This window comes from Hesperophylax consimilis, chromosome 15 (genome assembly GCF_061612785.1).
Source record: "Hesperophylax consimilis isolate HC1 chromosome 15, BYU_Hcon_1.0, whole genome shotgun sequence".
In the NCBI taxonomy this organism is placed as follows: domain Eukaryota; kingdom Metazoa; phylum Arthropoda; class Insecta; order Trichoptera; family Limnephilidae; genus Hesperophylax; species Hesperophylax consimilis.
The window spans coordinates 31,015,982-31,035,363 of record NC_142850.1 but is presented as its reverse complement, the minus strand read 5'-3'; the positions used below and the strand labels follow the sequence as shown (position 1 = coordinate 31,035,363).

The 19,382-nt window shown below is 36.0% G+C and overlaps 1 protein-coding gene across 1 annotated transcript; it reads right to left on the bottom strand.

Moving 5' to 3' along the window:
• Window positions 1-8,889: 8,889 nt before the first annotated feature.
• On the bottom strand, window positions 8,890-14,281 carry LOC149417627 (cathepsin B-like). Its single transcript, XM_089640602.1, has 5 exons — window positions 14,175-14,281; window positions 13,139-13,274; window positions 12,064-12,223; window positions 10,735-11,061; window positions 8,890-9,068 (listed from the first exon to the last, which is right to left on the bottom strand). The coding sequence occupies exons 1-5, from the start codon at window positions 14,279-14,281 to the stop codon at window positions 8,890-8,892; spliced, it is 909 nt and encodes a 302-aa protein (XP_089496728.1).
• Window positions 14,282-19,382: the final 5,101 nt, after the last annotated feature.

Sequence of the window (19,382 nt, the reverse complement as noted above, 5' to 3'; positions counted from 1 at the left end):
TCAGGATTGGGATGGAAACATTGTCAAAGGCGCCTTCTATATCTATAAAGACGGCAAGACAAACTTCCTGTTTAGAAATCGATAAATTAATATCAGTGCTGATAATGGCAAGGTTATCTTGAGTGGATTTTTTTTCCTAAACCCAAATTGAGATGGAGAGAGAAGCTGTTTACTCTCGACAAAAAATCCTAATCGGTTTTTAATAAATTTTTCATAAAGTTTACTGAGGGTGGATGAAAGAGCGATTGGCCTGTAGTTGGATCCAGAATTTGGTGATTTGTTTGTTTTTAAAATAGGGATGATTATTTGACAACTCCAGTCATCAGGCATCATACCAGTCTGGAAGATTTTATTTAAGATGCTTAAGAAGTGGTTTAGAACATTCTCATTACTATTTTTGATTATGCTGTAAGGTATACCATCTCTGTCTGGAGATGAGTCCTTGACTATTGATAAACAATTTTTTAGCTCAATTAAGGTGAATGGAGAGTCTAGCCAATGATTAGATATAGGAGTATTATAGATGGGCGTTATTTCATATAAGTTAGGTACAGAAGGGGGGGCAATTTTGTCCAAGAATTCATCTATCCATTTAGAATGAGACGCTCGAGGAGATGATGAACTGAAGGAGGATCGAAATCTTCGGATCATAGACCAAACATCCGAAATTGGAGTGTTCGGAGATACTGAACTGCAGAAGTTGTACCACCCGGATCTTTTTTTTGATCTCAATACCCTTTTGGCATTGGATTCAGCGTTTTTGTATATAAGATAGTTCTCCATAGTCATATTGTAACGATAGGAAAGAGATTTAGCTTTCCGAATTCTTACTACTTTTGAACATTCCTCATCCCACCAGGGAGTTGGAGGGAGTTTTTTTTAAAAGAGATTTAGTTTTAGGGGGAGGATTTGATTTATTTATTGCAGTTATGAGCATTGACTTGAAGTTATTATAGTCATTTTTGACGGAAAATATATCGGTGGCTGGTAAATTTAGTAGGAACTTGTCCATATGAGAGTTAAATTCATCCCATTCGGTGTGTTTTGTTTTAATCTTTGTCTAAATATGAGACTTGTCCGATTGGAAATAAGTTTGATAAGTAATGGTGATCGGGAAATGATCACTGGAGCAAGGGTCGGGGGACACCACCCACGAGGAGAGAGAAGCCAGACTAGTAGAACATATCGAGAGATCCACTGCACTGGGGTTTGTGCTGGGGCATGAGATCCTAGTAGGAGATCCGTCATTCAAAAGGAAAAGGTTGGATTGATCTAGTAAATCCATCACACTTCGAACATCTCGGTCGGAGAAAGCAGAACACCAGACGGGGGAATGTGCATTAAAATCGCCTAATATAAAGAAAGGAGGGCTTAGTTGACTTACAATTTGCAACCAAGTTTGTTTATTGAAGTGGGCTGTTGGGGGAAGATAGACTGAAATAAATGATGTGTCCTTTATTTTAGCTGCAACCATTTGGAAGTCAGCATTGGGGGGTTCGATATTATTTATTGGGGAAAATGATATTGATTTTCTAATAAAAAGGGCAGTACCGCCGCCCGAACCTTCCGGGCGGTCGTCGCGGAGACAGGAATACCCTCCCACATTAAAGTGGGTGAATGGAGTAAACCAAGTCTCCGAGATAGCAGCCAAAGAAATAAAGTTGGAATTTAATAGGTTAAGGAGATCAGATTTGTTAGAAATAGCACTTCGACTATTCCACTGAAGTATTTTGACATCTTGAAGAGTCATTTTGAATAAATGATTTTAATGTGGAAATAATAGTAGCAGCGTTGGACCGTAGATTAGTTTGAGAAGAAATAAGGTCAATTAGAAGCATAATAAGAGTTTGGATAAATGAAGAATTGTCTTGGGAGAGTTTTTCAGAAAGTTTTAGAGAGTTCATTGAGGACGGATTATAATTATTTGCACACCCATTTGTGGCACTTGAAAAAGATGAACCATTGGGATTTAAGAGCAGTGAGTTGTGTTGTTGCTGATCGTATCCAGGAGCCGGTTTATAGATAGCGTTTTTGTATGTGAATTTATTTGAACGAGAAGAAGTTGTTGTAGAAGAGGGAAGAGGGTTGGATGAGGAGTTGCTGGATAAAGCCTCAGCAAATGATTTTTTGACAGGCGGGAATAGTTTAGAAGCCTGCAGAAAAGACAAGTTCTGAGAGGCCATAGAAATTTTAATATTTTTTTGGCGAGATTGTTCTGGGCAAGAAGTGTTGATAGCTGTATGTAAGCCTGAGCAGTTAAAACATTTGGGTGAGGAGGAAAAAGGACATTGGACAGCTGCATGGTTTTCTCCACATTTAAAACATCTGGGTTTAGATCTGCATGCAGCTTTGGTATGATAAGAGGGTGGATGGTTTTTCCTTGCTCAGTTTTTTGGGCGTATACTATGAATGGGCCACGGGAATGAGGAGAATAAAAGTTTGTTGCAGGAAGTTGAGAAAGTGCTGGTGGGGACTGTGAAGTCGAAGGAGAGTCAATTTTTATTCGGGAAGAAGGAGTAAATTTCCTTTTTTTGGTAGAAGTCAAAATGACAGAATCACTGTTTCTCCAATTTCTCCATTTTACCCGTCTGGGGGGTCTGGAGAGGGATCTGGGGGCTTTGTAGGGGGTCCAGGAGGGAAATCTTCCTCCATTATTCACAACAGTAAACAACTACAATAATAGTATGGAAAATGACAGAAGTAAAAAAAGTTTATAAATATCTGGAAATCAGCAGCGAAAAGTGACTCCTGGAAGATCAGGAGGGAGATGAAACCTCAAGGCACAACACACTTCACTTTTTTTTGCCAGAAAAAAAAAGAATGGTAAAAAAATAATTTTAGATAGAGCAAAACAAAACAACTGATGACAGCCAAATGTTATTGTTGCAATCTACTGTTACAGTTATTTCTTCAAATAAAAATTTTGGATATTTTTTTTTCAAGACACCAGCAGATGTGCCTATAATACGAAATAATAAATATTTATTTTCTGGATAGAAAAATGCAATTTTCATGGGAATACCGCCCAAATCTGAGCTACTGGATCTATGGAATCTCCAAATTGGAGTATATTGTGAGGCTGAAAGGGGGAAGGTCGGGAAGTGAGATTTTTTACCAGGGCGATACTGAGAGAATGCACGAAGATGTCGTCTCCCACCTGGCATGCCACTTGAAGTCCCGAAAGCCCTTCTGGGCGGAAGGAGAGAGGCTCCTCCGATTACCTCTCACCCCAGAAGATAGGTGGAAACTTGAGTGGCAAACGGCCAACGTGGGAAATGCTAATCTCATACAGGACCCCACCGAGAGACAGCCTGGGTTCTCATTGCCTCGCAAAACCTGGTCCGCCATGAATAGGTTAATATGCTCCCATAGCCGCTAAGCCCACGTGATGCACAGATGGGGCTTTAATTAATCGGCAATGTATGAATGTGGTGCAGTACAGACCACCGAACATGTGGTCAACGAATGCCCGCTCCATTCATTCCCCGGCGGGATTGATGAGGTTCACATGGCGACGCCTGAGGCCCCAGACTGGCTCGTAGACCTAGATGTCCCCCTTTGACCCCCCGCACCATACGAAAGAAGAAGAACATCGACTGGTTTATTTATATACTGACGAAGCTTGATATAAGCGAAACCGGTTGATGTGAAAAATAAAAAAAAACAACTCGTGGTTAAAAACAAAGTGTTTGATTAAATTATCAAAAAAATATACTCCCTTATCCCAACCCCGGATTCTCTCAAGAGCCTTTTTTTCCATTTTTTATTTAATTTTTTAAAGTGTATGGATGATGCCATGAGACGTTTCTTAACTTTTATTTGGTAATATATAATCATTTAAATAACTGGTATCTGTTATTATTGCGTGCGGTCGCTAACTTCGCTAGCTCCAGTTTTTGAAGAATCACAACATGAAATTGTGTCTAAATCGAATCAAATTCGCTACTGAAGTGCTGTGTTTTTCTCGGGCTATCACCCGGTGTGATTATCTCCTGGTATTCTACCGAGATATGCTTAGAAAGTGACTTTTAAAAAAAAATATTGACACACAATCTACCTAAGAATTCATCTAGAAATGTTTTGAGAACTCGTACTAAAAGCGTCTAAAAAACTGAAATTTTGTGTGTAAAATAAAACTGGCTGCACAATCTATATCCTCGTGTGTCTATTCTACCGATACTCGAACGGGGAGTGCTTCAAAAGTGATATTAAAACTGAAAGTCTAAAATTTAATTGTGCATAAGTGAACCAAAATAAAGTCTTAACCTAAATAAGCGAACTAAAACAAAACAAAATATAATAATAAAATAAAAATCTAACAATAAGTGAATTCTTAACAAATTTGAATTGTGAATTAAAAAATAAACTGTAACTAAAATACACTCTAGCACATTTCGTTGACAGTTGTTTAATATCGAGTAAAATCTCGATAAGACTCAACAGTGAATTGGCATAAGTGTCAAGTGTTTGACTCCAGTATCCACGGAGAAGGGTTCAATTCTCGAACAAACCAAATCTTTTTATTTTATTATCATATTTACAAAGTACCTGTTCATAGATGGCGGTAAATACGTACACACACTAAACCAAAACAAGATAACCCTAACAGTCAATAGATGGCAGTAAAAGCGCAATCTGAAAATTAAAATATAAATAAATAATAATAAATAAAATTAAAATAACTAAAACTGCAAACAGGCGTAAGTACGAAAAGTTCTTACAGGTGTGCCGAAATTTTGCCCAACAACAGGCGCTAATATACATAAACCAAATCACCCCATCTGAAAAAGTTTACAGAACACAAACAAAATGGACAAAAACATGGAATTATTTTTATCTAAACTTGATGAGAAATTAGAAAAACAAGCGGAAATAATAACTCATTCCGTTACTAGAAATGTGATGAAAGCGCTAGATGAGAAGATGAAAACAATTATTGAGGAAAACAATATCCTTAAAAATAAAGTTTTAGAACTAGAACAAAAACTTAAAGCAGTAGATAGAGAAAAACGTAAAAATAACCTGGTGTTCTTCGGAATGGAAGAGAAGGGAAAATCTGAAGGAGACCTAGTAGACTACATTAAAGACCTCATAGTAAACACGGGAGTAAATTTGGGCAGCCAAGAAATTAGCAACGTGTACAGAATAGGGAAACAAAGCGAAAACACGAATTGTCCGGTCATAGCCTCTATCACGACCCAATGGAAAAAACACCTTATACTCAAGAACAAGACAAACCTTCCGCCAGGTATTAATGTGAAAGAAGACTACTCGAAGGAAATCCTGGAAAAACTAAAACAGCTAAAACCTCAACTAGAAGAAGAGAAAATGAAAGGAAAAATTGCTTACATAAAATATGACAAACTGATAGTGTTAAAACCGAAGGACAACATTAGCGAAAAGCGAAAAAGAGGAAATTCGGATTCTCCTAAGTAATCAGCACAGAAGAAAGTAAATACAAACAAAATACCAAGCAATCCTTCACAACCTCTACCCAAAACTAGCATGAAAGAGACCAACAGACCTAACATACTGAACTATGTCAACCGGGCAAGTTCTGACCCACAACTAAGTGCTCCAAAAAACTAATTACTGTCTCAGAAGATCGGAAACAAGGAATATTAACAACAACCAAAATTAACAACCAAAACCAACCCACAAAAAGTCTCCCAATTCAGCTGGTCCCCGCGGGAGTTATAGACCACAACCCTCTAACAACAAGAAGAAACAAAATACTCAATATTGCAACTTTAAATACGAGAACCCTTAGAACGGAAGAAAGCCTACACGAGCTAGAAATAGCTCTCGAAGAAATAAAATGGGATATCCTGGGCATTAGTGAGATGCGAAGACTAGGAGAAAAGATTGAGGAACGCATTGACTACATACTATTCCACAAAGGCGAAACAGCCGGCCAAAAAGGTGTAGGATTCATAATCAAACGGTCAATGAAACAATACATACAAGACCTAATTGTAATCTTTGATCGAATAGCCATTCTTAACATTGACATACCAGGATACCAAAAAATATGGTCAATTATACAAATTTATGCTCCAACAGAACAAGCAACGAAAACAGAATTCAAACTTTTCTATAAAGAACTAACACAGACAATAACAAGCTATCAAAACAACCATATTATTCTAATGGGCGACTTTAATGCTCAAGTCGGGGAGAAGCAATGCAAGGAAGAATATGTCTTTGGAAAGTTCGGTCAAGGTAGAAGAAGTCCACAAGGTGAGTTTCTGGTTGAATTCTTATTACAACACAACCTAACGCTCTTGAACAGTTTATATATGAAAAACCAAAAGAATAAGTGGGCATGGATCTCCCCCGACGGCAACACCAAAAACGAAATTGACTACATAACATCAAACTATCTAAAAGCCTTCACGGATACGTCGGTTCTAACTAAATTCAACTTCAATACAGATCATCGAATGGTCAGAAGCAACATAAGAATAGAATTACCAAAGAAATCTAGAAAACATTTCGCTTCACTCACTACAAAACACCACAGCGATGAAAACTTAAAGGTAATAACACAATCTCTAATTAGATCAGCCGCAGAATTAACTACGAGTAACATTGATACTCATACAAAATATGGAAAGCTAGAAAATCTACTAACTAAAGTAAAAGCTGAGACTAGCAATAGAAACAAGTACAAGCTAAGTGATACAACGCTGCAACTTATAAAAGAAAGAAAAAATTTACTTACAAAACATCCTAAAAAAGAGAAAATAAAAACTATAACGAAACTAAGTAAGGAAATCAGAGAGAACATCAGGAAAGATAGGAAGACCAAGAGGCTGCAAACATTAGAAAAGCATATAAAGAAAACAGGAGGGGTGAAAAAAGCGCTTAAAGAATTGAAGGAATCAAATAAGGAATGGATACCAAAACTAAACAAAAAGGGGACTACTTTTTCAAATAGAAATAATATCAACAAAATAGCCACAAAATTTTACCATGACCTCTATTCAAGCCCAGACGACAAACAAAAATACGATCAGAAAATAAACGTCATTAAAGAGCAGAAAAACGTTATAACCGAACCAAAAATACTTTCCAGAGAAGTAGAAAAAGCCATATTCAGTCAGAAGATGGAAAAAGCTCCAGGCCCAGACAAAGTGACAAACGAACTTCTTAAAGGCACCCTAAAAGAACTACTACCAATACTCACTTCAATATTCAATGAAATACTAACAACTGGTCTAATCCCTCCACAGTGGAAAACATCAAACATTATTCTCATATTTAAAAAAGGACAAAACGAAGATATAGGAAACTACAGACTTATAAGTTTGATGTCAAATATCTACAAAGTATTTTCCAAGGTTATCCTGGAAAGAATAAGTAAAAAGTTAGACGAAAACCAACCACGGGAGCAAGCCGGCTTCAGACAAAAATACTCTACTCTGGACCAAATACACACAGTGAAACAAATAGTAGAAAAATATAACGAGTATAACAAGAAAATATACATGGCATTCATCGATTACTCCAAAGCTTTCGACAGCATAAAACACACAGTTTTATGGGATAGTCTTAAACAGCAGGGGATACCTTTAATATACATCAATATTATAAAAAACATATACCTGAATTGCGAAGCGAGGATCCAACTAGAAACCTTGGGGAAAAAGTTCAAGATCAAGAGAGGAGTAAGACAGGGAGACCCTCTATCACCAAAATTGTTCTCGGCTGCTCTAGAAAGTATCTTCCGCAAACTAGATTGGGAAAAATATGGTATCAACGTGCAAGGTGCAAAACTGAACCACCTAAGATTTTCAGACGATATAGTCCTATTCGAGGAAAACCCAACGCACCTAAATAAAATGATAGAATCACTAAACGAGGAAAGTGTGAAAGTCGGCCTATGCATGAACAAAGACAAAACAAAATTGCTTACAAACTCTGATCCAGTAACTATAAAAATTGACAACCAACCACTCGAATATGTGTCAGAGTACATCTATCTTGGACAAATAATATCACACAAAGATCAAACCACTAAAGAAATCGAGCGAAGAGTAGCAAATGGATGGAAGAAATACTGGTCTTTGAAAGAAGTCTTGAAATCCAAGGAACTAAGTATGCAAATAAAAAGGAAAGTCTTCAACACGTGTATAATTCCAGTCATCACCTATGGATGCGAAACTTGGGCACTCACCAAACGCCACAGAGAAAAGTTGGAACGCTGCCAGAGAGCCATGGAGAGAAGTTTGACAGGAATAAGAAAACAGGACAGAGTGAGATGTAGCAAAATAAGGGAGATAACTAATGTTGCCGATATAGTTACCCGAATAGACCAACAAAAATGGAGATGGACAGGTCATATGATCCGAGACCCTCAAGAGAAATGGTGTAAAAATGTCACTGACTGGTATCCGAGATATGGCAAGAGAAGTAGAGGACGTCAACACATGAGATGGGAAGACGACCTAAAACTCACGGCTGGACATCAATGGAGAAGAGTAGCGCGTGACAGGTCCCGATGGAAATTGTTAGAGGAGGCCTAAGCCAAGAGGCAAACTGAGCTTCGGGATATATTATAATAAACAAAACATTTCTAATATTAATGTACCTAACAGAAGTTCAGAATAAAAGGCTTATTATTATTAATCATTTAAAAAATACGCTCATGTGAAATAAATAAAACACATGTAACATTTTTTTCATGAATTCATATTATTTATTGATATATAAAGTCTTCTTTGGTAATTTCAACTTTTAGCCACCACCGACTTATATTTTTGTTTTTTTTTTAAAAAAGATTATGATTATACGAAAAAAATGTGCGTTTGAAATAACGTGCAACATTACGATATCATAAAAAAATCATTACGTGCTGACAAAATTATTGTTTGCGTAGGTTCGATTTCATAGTTTAGGGGTTCCAGCATTCACGTTCTTCTCAATGCCACAATTATATTCTGGGTTTCCTCGAAGCATCTTGAAGTATCCTTTGTCTCCCCATCCTGCACCCCAGGAGTTGGCGCACAGCCAATAAGGGGTGTCGTTTTCAACTCCCCAGCCGATAATTTTAATGGCGTGACCATCTGAAATAAAATAATTCAGTAAAAACTATTTTTGAGAATAAGATACGCAATTGAAAACGAATAAACCCACAACACCACACAAGAGTCCCAACTACTCCCAACCGTCTGGAGCCAGTGTGAACATGGCATCCCCAATTTGGATATTTTGTGAGGCTTAAGGTAGTGAGGTGGGGAAAGAGATTGGAAAGAGAAAGGTGGGAGAGTACTTGGCTTTTCAGATCCAGTCACTAAATACGGCTGAAGCCATTTCAAGCAATTTTTCAATTCGGAATGGAGATCTTACACCAGAGATATACTGAGAGTATCTTTCACCCTTGAACGTGCCGCAACTATAGTTTATTTCATTTTTGATTAAGAAATTGTCAAATAAAAAATAAATAATCTAAAATAAACTGACATGCACACGCTGGGATTTGAACCCGCCACCTTCGGTTTGCTAGTCATCGTTTGGCGCTCTGGTAATCCTGTGGTCACTGATCAATATACAGTTGGCAATGGCGTATTATTTTTTAACAAAATTAACCCAAAACGTAGCAACATTTTTGTTAACAGTAAATTTGTAATTTAAACTTTGCTCACGTATTATAAAAAAAGACATTCAAGTGTGTGTTTGAAATAACTAGATATTGCTATGTTAGCCAATAGAAACCCATCTTGGAATTGAACCAGGGTGTAGTGAAATTTGCTAGCTCAGTGTAAAAAGGTAGAACAGGTGAGAACTCGAATTCATCAGGTGTGGGGGACTTTCCAGTTCATTTCTTCGTCCATCGGCCAGGGATATGGGAAGGTCAATTCAATTATTACTCATCATTATATAGGGACAAAGGTTTATTTAAACTCTCTAAAGAAACACATGGTAAAATAAAATCTCTCACTATTACATTGTTGAATTAAACTCTCTCTCTCTCTAAAGAAACGACAGGATGAAACAGGAAATTAAGGATGAATTTATTGTCTTAAACACAGAAGGGAATTATACTAAATATGCTTACAGGTTCGCCTAGCCATGAGGAGGGCTATTTCACGCCGAGCTGGTTTTGCCCGCGCCCCGAAGGGGGCAGCGGAGCTGGTGTTGTTTTGCGACGCACTCGGGAATTTAACGGAAGCGTGGTTCCAACGAGCAAAGTTTAAATCAAGATTTCGAAACATGTTTGAGAAGGGCAGCGCGGAATATTAATTATATCAAGAACAAGTCTGGTTTAAAATGCGTAATCTACGCGTGATTTCGTTCTTCGCGATATTGCTGAGAGTGTTAGTATTTGTTCAGCACGGGACGCTGCTTTCGCGACCGAGGTAGGATGGGAGGATTCAGGCGCGGTAGCTGCGGGGGGGGGGCGATCGCACACGTGCAAGCAAAATGGCCGTTCGGCCATCTGGCATGCGTGCCCGGGTGGGAACAAGTTTAGTGTTACTACAGGATGATTGTACCTTTTATAGTATAGGGTGATTGTATTTCGTAAAAATATAAAGCCGGGCAATGTAAACGTTCTTCAAAGTGTGTGTGTGTGTGAGGGTGCGTATAAGTGAGCGTATTGAACAGATTATAATACTATTGACATAAATACACTATTAAATTTGGGCAGTGAATCCGAAAAAAATGTCAGAATTAAGAAAAATATGATTAAAAAAATAATAATGGATATGAATGATTAATAAATCAACTTACCGCCATTGCCCGTATTCGTGTGATTATAAACGCCACTAGTGTAGTCAGTAAACCCTTCATAGACCAAGAAATCTGCGCTTACTGGTCCATTATCATAGATTTCTTTTTGGATTTGATGCATGTCATTTTTTATGCTGCAATGATCTGCACCGTAATGTTTATCTGCCGTGTAGGCAATTGGGTATCCTTCTTCACACGTTTTATTGCAGGGGGGAGTAAAAACTGGATTCCAGTCATCGGTTATAGTGTAAGGACGGCACCCTACTCGGGATTTATAATCTCCTCCAGTCACTATGCCATCATCCACCCAATATTCCAACGCACTTTCTAAAAAAATAAACATTTCGAGAGCAAAATTATTTCCCATGCAATTAGTCAGATGCAACTACAAGTAGATTATTTAACAATGCCAAATATGGTTCTAGAGATCAATGGTTCTAGTGAGTGGTCGAGGTTTTGAGTTCAACCGCTACTCAAAGACCCAAAGCTGCAAGGCTAAAAAACACTGCTTAGAACTAAGAAATCTGAGGGAACCGGTCAGTTGAAAGGTATATATACAACTACAGCTGTGCACAGTATTGAAACATCAAGAAAGTTCCCACTCAACCAATGAAAAGCGCTTGCGCAAAATTAATTTCGTATCTAGTGATTTATTTGAAAACATTTGTAGACGCACGGAACAGTTTCTTTAACATTAATACACAAGAAGAATGGAGGAAAATATTTTCCCTCAGAGCCTATGTCATCTCTGGGGATGCTGTGTGGAGGGTCTTATTGTGGAGAGGAAGGAGTGAAAATGGATCTTGAAGAGACCAATGTTGTAGGAAACACAAAGGCCAGTACATCGTCTCACAGTCGAGCTGTTGAAATCAAGAACGAGTCGTAGAAGCGACCCGTTCTCATGTGACAAATTTCAACCGTTTAAATATATTGGGCGTGCGTTCGTCGTGTTTCTTGACTATGCACTGATGTCAAATGGATCAATGACGCTAGTTACTCGGAGCATCTTAGATTGTAATACCGGTAGAATAAGAGCAGCATATCTACCTGACGCCTGTGCTCTAAAGATTGCAATCCGCTGATTAGGATATGGGAATCTATCAAACGGACCGCCCCTATCTGCACAGAATAAAGGTTTTTTTGGGGCTCAAGACTAGAGGTGGCTGCCAAATACAACAGTGGAGCACACTTGCGCTTTGACCAGGGTCAGCAATTGTGTACTTTTAAAGTATTTACGGGCCCTGTACAGTACACCCGCAAATTAATTAAATTAATGTATTTTTAAACTAAAAACAAAGGATCCTTATTTTAGGTATAAAAAATATTTACTTAAGGTGCCTCCCAGGCATCCAATGCAACCGTCATTCTTGCAACATGTCATGAGGTCTTCAGGCGAGATTATTACTTTCGTGTTGCCTTTGGAATTGATGCAAATTCTGTCTGAGATGACTTCTGTGACGGAAAAGGCCCAACAGGATCCACAACGTTTCTGAAAATAGTTCAAGAAGTTTGCAGAACTCTCAATAAAGAAAAGGATTAGGGAAGTATTGAAATGAGCACACAACTTTTTTAACTATATGAAAATGGAAAACCTTTACAATCCACTATTTAAGGAAAGGAATCGACATGTTACGGTATTAATGGTTTCTTTGTAAGGATAAACGTATAATGATTATTGTTGGCACCTAGCATCGTGCTACCTACCTTTCTGTCCTTTGTAAAATTATTGTTGCCTATCGACCCAACTCATCTCCTCACCTATGCCGACTTAGTGAACTTTAGTTGAGTTAAAATATTTGTCCTGTCAACATCGTTTGATTACTTTATCGACCGTGTCGAAAATCAAAGCCATCGTGAGCTCGCGCATTGTGAAATTTGTGATTTGTTTGTGAACCAGCGCAAAGAAGGATAGAAAACCGTGGAAGTATATAAAAGGTAAGTCGGCATTCCGAACCTTTCCAATCCTATCATTCCGCGATTGCGACGGTGCTTTTCCGTCCCCAACAATTATAAAATTAATAACTTTAAAAGTTGACAACAAGTATAGAATAATAAGCACATATAAGCCAAAGGTTTAAAAACGTAAAACATGTCGATCATTTTTGATTAAATAGTGGTTTAAACAAAGTGTTTAATATTCACATAATTAAAATGACACCACAAAGTAAAAAAAAAAAAAAAATTGTAATCTTCTCAGTCGTTTTTCGTAAATAGCAGCTCGAATACGTAAAAACCGACGCCATCACTTTGCTTTTTATCGACACCATTTATTTAGCGGCCTATCTTTTTTAATTTTATCTATCAGCATTGGTTACAAATTGACACATATCAATTATTAATATGACCCTTCCCGATTTACTAGGTAGGTACATATTATATGTGACATCCTGAATAATGAACTTACTTGATCTCTTATCAGGCCTATGATATTTTTGCATTCTGGCCATTGCTCACGGGCATCGAATGATTCCGGGAGAGGTGATCTAAACTCCACCAATTGTTTTTCGGGAAGTCGTTCGTCATCCGGCAGAAGTCCCGTGCTAAAAATATCACATTATTATAATCGTGTCTCTCAAAAAGCGGGAGCATAGATGAACCCTCCGATGGGCAATGGGCCTGGTCAGGCCATTTTGATTTTCAAAAGTGATTTTACTTTTTTTCCTTTGACTTTTTGGAAAGCGGTATCAACATACTCTACAACTCAGTGAGCTGCTTCGAATGCTGCTATTGCTTATGAGTTTAGTTAATAGAATAAAAAATTATGACGAAACTTTTAAGGAGTGTACACATGGTTGCACAGGCCATCGTATATGGCATCAAGTTCGGGTGGGTCTGCGATTCAGATACCAACTGCCCGCTCAGATAAAGATCGTGAAGTGAATCAAGAAGCTCGAGTAGTATTGGATTTTGTTGACAAGTTTTGCTGTACCGGCTGCACAGTACTGCGATAATTTCTTTACGTGTATTATACATATTTTTTTACTATTTGTTACCATATATAAATAATTGCAGAAATCACAGGTTAAACTAATACGTGTCAACACTAAGTATATTAATTAATATTTTTAAGCAGAAATCGCTGGTTAAATTAAGTCAGGTACGTCTCATCCTCCTGTATAGAGTAAAATATTTTATAGTACGCAAAACCCTAATATGTAATATGTTAAAATAATTTCAATCGAATATTTGGCCATCGATTTCCGTGTAGTAAATTGTAATTATTTTTCACTAAATACCTAACAATACTTAAACCATATATATATATTTTTTAAGTTTCTTTATTATTGAAATTGTTTGTTACATGCATTGAGGATTTTTCGACCACCATGCTAGGCACATGCCCATGTTATATGTTCGCTTGATAAGAGGTTTGGCAGGTTTATTTATTTGATTTAGGTTAGAAGGTATATAGGGCATATTAATTGATTTTGTTGACTTACTAAAAGCGGTTTCCTTTGTCGCCCTCGACAAAAAACGGCCATTCTGTTTCAGCACAGAATATAACATCAGGTACAATAAATAGAAATAAGAAGAAGCCCTTGATCATTATGGAGGCAATGATTTCGCTGGAATTATTACACTTGTTGTTAAAATGTTGCATTTTTATTTTTATTATGTTAAAGTTATTTAAATATAATTACATTGTAGTGTGTAGCTAAATACGACAAAAACAAAGCCTGTGCATGTACGGAGAAAATTTACTGTTAAAAATATAGCAAATTTATTAAGAAACTCTTCAAATTATTGGTAATCTGGTTAAAAACGGGATTGCAGGCCGTTAACGAATGGATTGATAGTTTTACTTATGAACTTTTAGCAAAATACCAATGTATTGTAACGATTAACGTGTTCATAAAAATCCTAACGTTTTCGTATTTCGTCATTATACATTGTTAAGCCAAATGCAGGTGCATGAACACGTGTTCCAATATTAATACAAATTTTCTAGAAGTATATCAGGAAGTGGCCTGCAGACCCGTTTTTAACTGGATTACAATTTTTTTTTTTTTGTATTAGGCAATTCACCCTAAAGAGAGTGCTATGTTGGATTAAAAATTATTTGAAGAGTTTTTTAAGAAATCAGCAAGACTCGTTTTTTTCCGTTTGGTGTTTTAGTAATTATTATCACAATTCTATGGTGTTTTTCAATAGTTTTATATAGAATTGTATTCAAAGTACTGGTATGGTAAAGTAATTTATTTCCCATTAAGGTATTTTTAATTAAAAAAATAATTTTAATTGATCTAAAAGTTTTTTTTATGTTATTTCGATAAAAACTTAGATGAAATTACTCTGAAATTTCTCATAATTATTAATAGATTTGCAATATCAAATTTTGAAAAACAAATAACAGTTTTACCAAACCAGAGTCAATATGTGAAAATACTAAGTATTTTAGTCAATATGTGAAAAAATCTGAGGTTAGATCAACGTACCAATACAAAAGCTTCCTTGCAACTGAGTAAAGTGAATGTAAATACTATTATTGTGGTTTTTTAAAAAGATTTTAAATTACTGGAAAATTTATGTTAAACATTAATCATATTATTTGACAGGTAGTAAAAGAAAAATAAAACAAAATTTCTATTCCTTAGTAAGATAAAACAATGTTATTAAAAGATAATGACTAATTTATATGATTTATTATATACAAGATTTTATTCCTTGATTTTTTGTGGCACCCGGTTGGTTAAGACCTAAAATGTTTGTCCTTCACTGGGTGCTGATCCCACGACCTCCGAGCTCACAGCTAGTTATTCTACCGCAAAAGCGCTACAACAAAGTTAGTCAGCTTGCGGTGTCTTTTTAAAATACATAGTTGAATTATCTAATAATGTTATTGTTTCATGTGATCTTTGGTCTTTATATTAAACACTTGGCAATGTTTTATTACTTTATTTAGACTTGTAATACAGGAGACATTTTAGACACACCGAGAATCACTGTAGACACTTTTCAATAATAATAGTGATGCATTAACATAGTGATGTAAGAGTTACATGCATTATAATTGAATCTACTTAAATGTTTAAATTTAAAGCATATTTTATTGGTTTTTCTAAAGAGTTGCCTCTTGAACTCCAAACACAAAAGTTTGAAGGTGAAGTTAACACCTTACCATGAAAATATAAACAGATTTTTGTATGTTTTAGGATACAACAAACAATCTATTCCCCAAAGAAACTCTAAAATTAGGTCAATGCGAAAATTTCAAACATTGAAACAACAAAAACACATATACGTGACACTGTAAAATTACATACTGTATTTGCTGTTTGGTAATTTATACGAATTTGTGTTGTTAATAGTGTTCGCACACTGCACAATTAAATCGAAAGCTTTTGCATTAGGGTCAGTGAGACAAAAGTGATGCGCGTAATTTTGCGATCTTTTCCTTATACATTTTGATGTCATGACGTATGATCATGTAATGTAATATGAATTTTTTATTAATGCAAATTCAATAAACACCGTGGTTGATTGAATTGTCATTTCATAATGGAAACAACAGGCTCAATACACTTATAATTGATTAATTGAAATTGATAAACGGTGTTGAAAAGTGAGTAATTTTTTTTAGGTCATTAATGTCTGCGCCCTGACTGAAGAAGGACTCATTATGAAGTCGTTATTGTGTCCAAAGTCCACGCTCTTTGATCAGACGATACGGAAGGGCAACTGGTCAACTGCAAAAGTTCTAAGCGAAATTACGAATAAAACATCCCGATTTCAAAGAGTCATGAAGGCTCTAACCTTCTTCGCGTGGTACAAAAAGGACGTTCAAGTAGAGGATCCTAGCAACAACTGAGCAAGATCTTCTATAATCAAAAAACAAAGAAGGAATTAGAAATGCTGTAAAAATACTGCAAGCCCAGTTCCATATGCAATTACCAAGGGTTGAAATAATCGAAAGTAAATCGAACGTTTAAATCGCTGCTCCTTAAGTCTTAAGAAATAGCAAAGTGTTTACACCTGTCAAACGATGTAAGTAAAGGTGATAATGTAGCAGCGGAAAAGGCGGAGAAGATAGTGAAGAAATACAGACAACATCCAACAAGTCACTCGAGAGAGTCAAACCATTCCCCAGTAGGCAGGGTTCCTACAAAAAGTCCCGCGGTTGCAATCAACGAGCACAAGAATAACAGGAGATTAGATCATCGTTGTGGGATCTAACGGATAAAAGTTGATATGATTGCGAACTTCAAAATATCATTAATCAGCAATCATGTTCACCAGTCGTATAAAATATTATGTTTCCATTTTGTAATAGTAAATATTCTTATTGTTTTTGTGTTAAATCTTTAGCCACAACCGTAAGTTATTTTATCTTGCCCTTTTAAACTACAGTTGGGTGTGGATGATTTATGCAATTTATCAACATGCCTCAGGTAAAGTGACATAAAGAAGATTTGACCCGAAAAACAATAATGTGCGTTATGAAAAGACAACACACATAATTATTTGCTCCAAAATGTAATACTTAAAAAATTAAAACCTACAAAAATTTAATTAAATTTTAGTTATTGTTATAACGATTGAAAAAATTGTAAAAATATACGTTTAAATGCGTAGTTTTGCTGGTCAAAATGCCCTAAAAAAATACTGTTACAGTTTTTTCTTCAAATAAATTTTTTTAATATTTTTTTTCAAGACACCAGCCGATTTACCTATAATACGAAATAATAAATATTTAATTCAATTTTTATGGGAATACCGCCCAAATGAAAACTACATCAATGGTATCCCCAAATTGGAGAATATTGTTAAGGCTGAAAGGGGGAAGGTCTGGAAGTGTGATTTTTCACCAGGACGATACTGAGAAAATTCACTACTAAAGAACGTGCCGCAAATATACAACACATTATTTAATATAAATTAAGAACGTTTTATTGTAGGAAGCAATTACTTTGTGGTTAGACATAACATTTTTATATAAATCAAACACTTTGTTTTTAACCATGAGTATTTTAAATTGTTTTTATCTTCGACTGGTTTATTTATACCCTGACGAAGCTTGATATTAGCGAAACCGGTCGATGTGAAAAATAATTAAAAAAACTCGTGGTTAAAAAAAAAAGTGTTTGATTAAATTAACAAAAAATATATGTAGATATATATGCGCCCTAATCCCGACCACGGATTCTGTCAAGAGCCCTTTTCCTTCTTTAATTTAATTTTTTAAAGTGTCTGGATGATGCCATGAGATGTTTGGGAACTTTTATTTGGTAATATATAATCTTTTAAAAATACACTTATGTGAAATAAATAAAAAAAATAAGAAGTTTTTTTCATGAATTCGTATTATTTATTGATACATAAATATTTTATTTATACATCGTCTTTGGTAATTTAAACTTTTAACCACCAAAGATTTATATTTTTGTTTATTTTTTTAAATAAATGCTTATGATTATACGATAAATATGTGCGTTTGAAATAACGTGCAACATTACAATATCATAAAAAAATCATTATGTGCTGACAAAATAATTGTTTGCGTAGGTTCCATTTCATAGATTAGGGGTTCCAGCATTCACGTTCTTCTCAATGCCGCAATTATATTCTGGGTTTCCTTGAAGCATCTTGAAGTATCCTTTGTCTCCCCATGCTGCACCCCAGGAGTTGGCGCACAGCCAATAAGGGGTGTCGTTTTCAACTCCCCAGCCGATAATTTTAATGGCGTGACCAGCTGAAATAGAATAATTCAGTAAAAACTACATTCGAGAATAAGATACGCAATTGAAAACGAATAAACCCACAACACCACACAAGAGTCCCAACTACTCCCAACCGTCTGGAGCCAGGGTGACCATGGCATCCCCAATTTGGATATGTTGTGAGGCTTAAAGTAGTGAGGTGGGGAAGGAGATGGGAAAGAGAAAGGTGGGAGAGTACCTGGCCTTTCAGATCCAGTCACTAAACACGGCTGAAGCCATTTCAATCAATGTTTCAATTTTGAATGGTATCTTACACCAGGGAGATTCTGAGAGTATCTTTCACCCCTGAAGGTGCCGCAAGTATACTTTATATTATTTTTAATTAAGAAATTGTCAAATATCAATAAATAATCTAAAATAAACTGACATGCGCACGCCGGGATTTAAACCCGCAACCTTCGGATTGCTAGTCAAGAGCCTTACCACTCGAGTAACCCTGTGGTCACTGATCAATATACAGTTGGCAATGGTGTATTAATTTTCAACAAAACTAAGCCAAAACGTAGCAACATTTTTGTTATCAGTAAATTTGTAATTCAAACGTTGCTCACGTATGACAAAAATAGACATTCAAGTTTGTGTGTTGTGAACTAACTAGATATAAAGCCGGGCAACGTATACGTTCTTCAAAGTGTGTGTGTGTTGCGTGTGTGTGTGTGTTCGTATAAGTGTGCGCATTGAACAGATTTTAATACTATTGACATGATAAAACTTTTAAATTTGGGCAGTGAATCTGAAAGATATGTCAGAATTAAGACAAATATTATTAAAGAAAAGAATAATGGATATGATTAATTGATAAATCAACTTACTGTGATTGCCCACATTGGTGTGATTATAAACGCCACTAGTGTAGTCAGTAAAACCTTTATAGACATCGAAAGTTGCGCTAACTGGTCCATTATCATAGATTTCTTTTTGTATTTGGTT

Excerpts from the sequence above, each read along its gene's own strand:
- LOC149417627 (XM_089640602.1), bottom strand. The coding sequence starts at position 14,281 with ATGATCAAGGGCTTCTTCTTATTTCTATTTATTGTACCTGATGTTATA. Across the intron at positions 13,275-14,174 it reads GACAAAGGAAACCGCTTTTA|CACGGGACTTCTGCCGGATG; the intron begins GTAAGTCAACAA and ends TGATATTTTTAG. Across the intron at positions 11,062-12,063 it reads ATGCCTGGGAGGCACCTTAA|AAAGTGCGTTGGAATATTGG; the intron begins GTAAATATTTTT and ends TTATTTTTTTAG.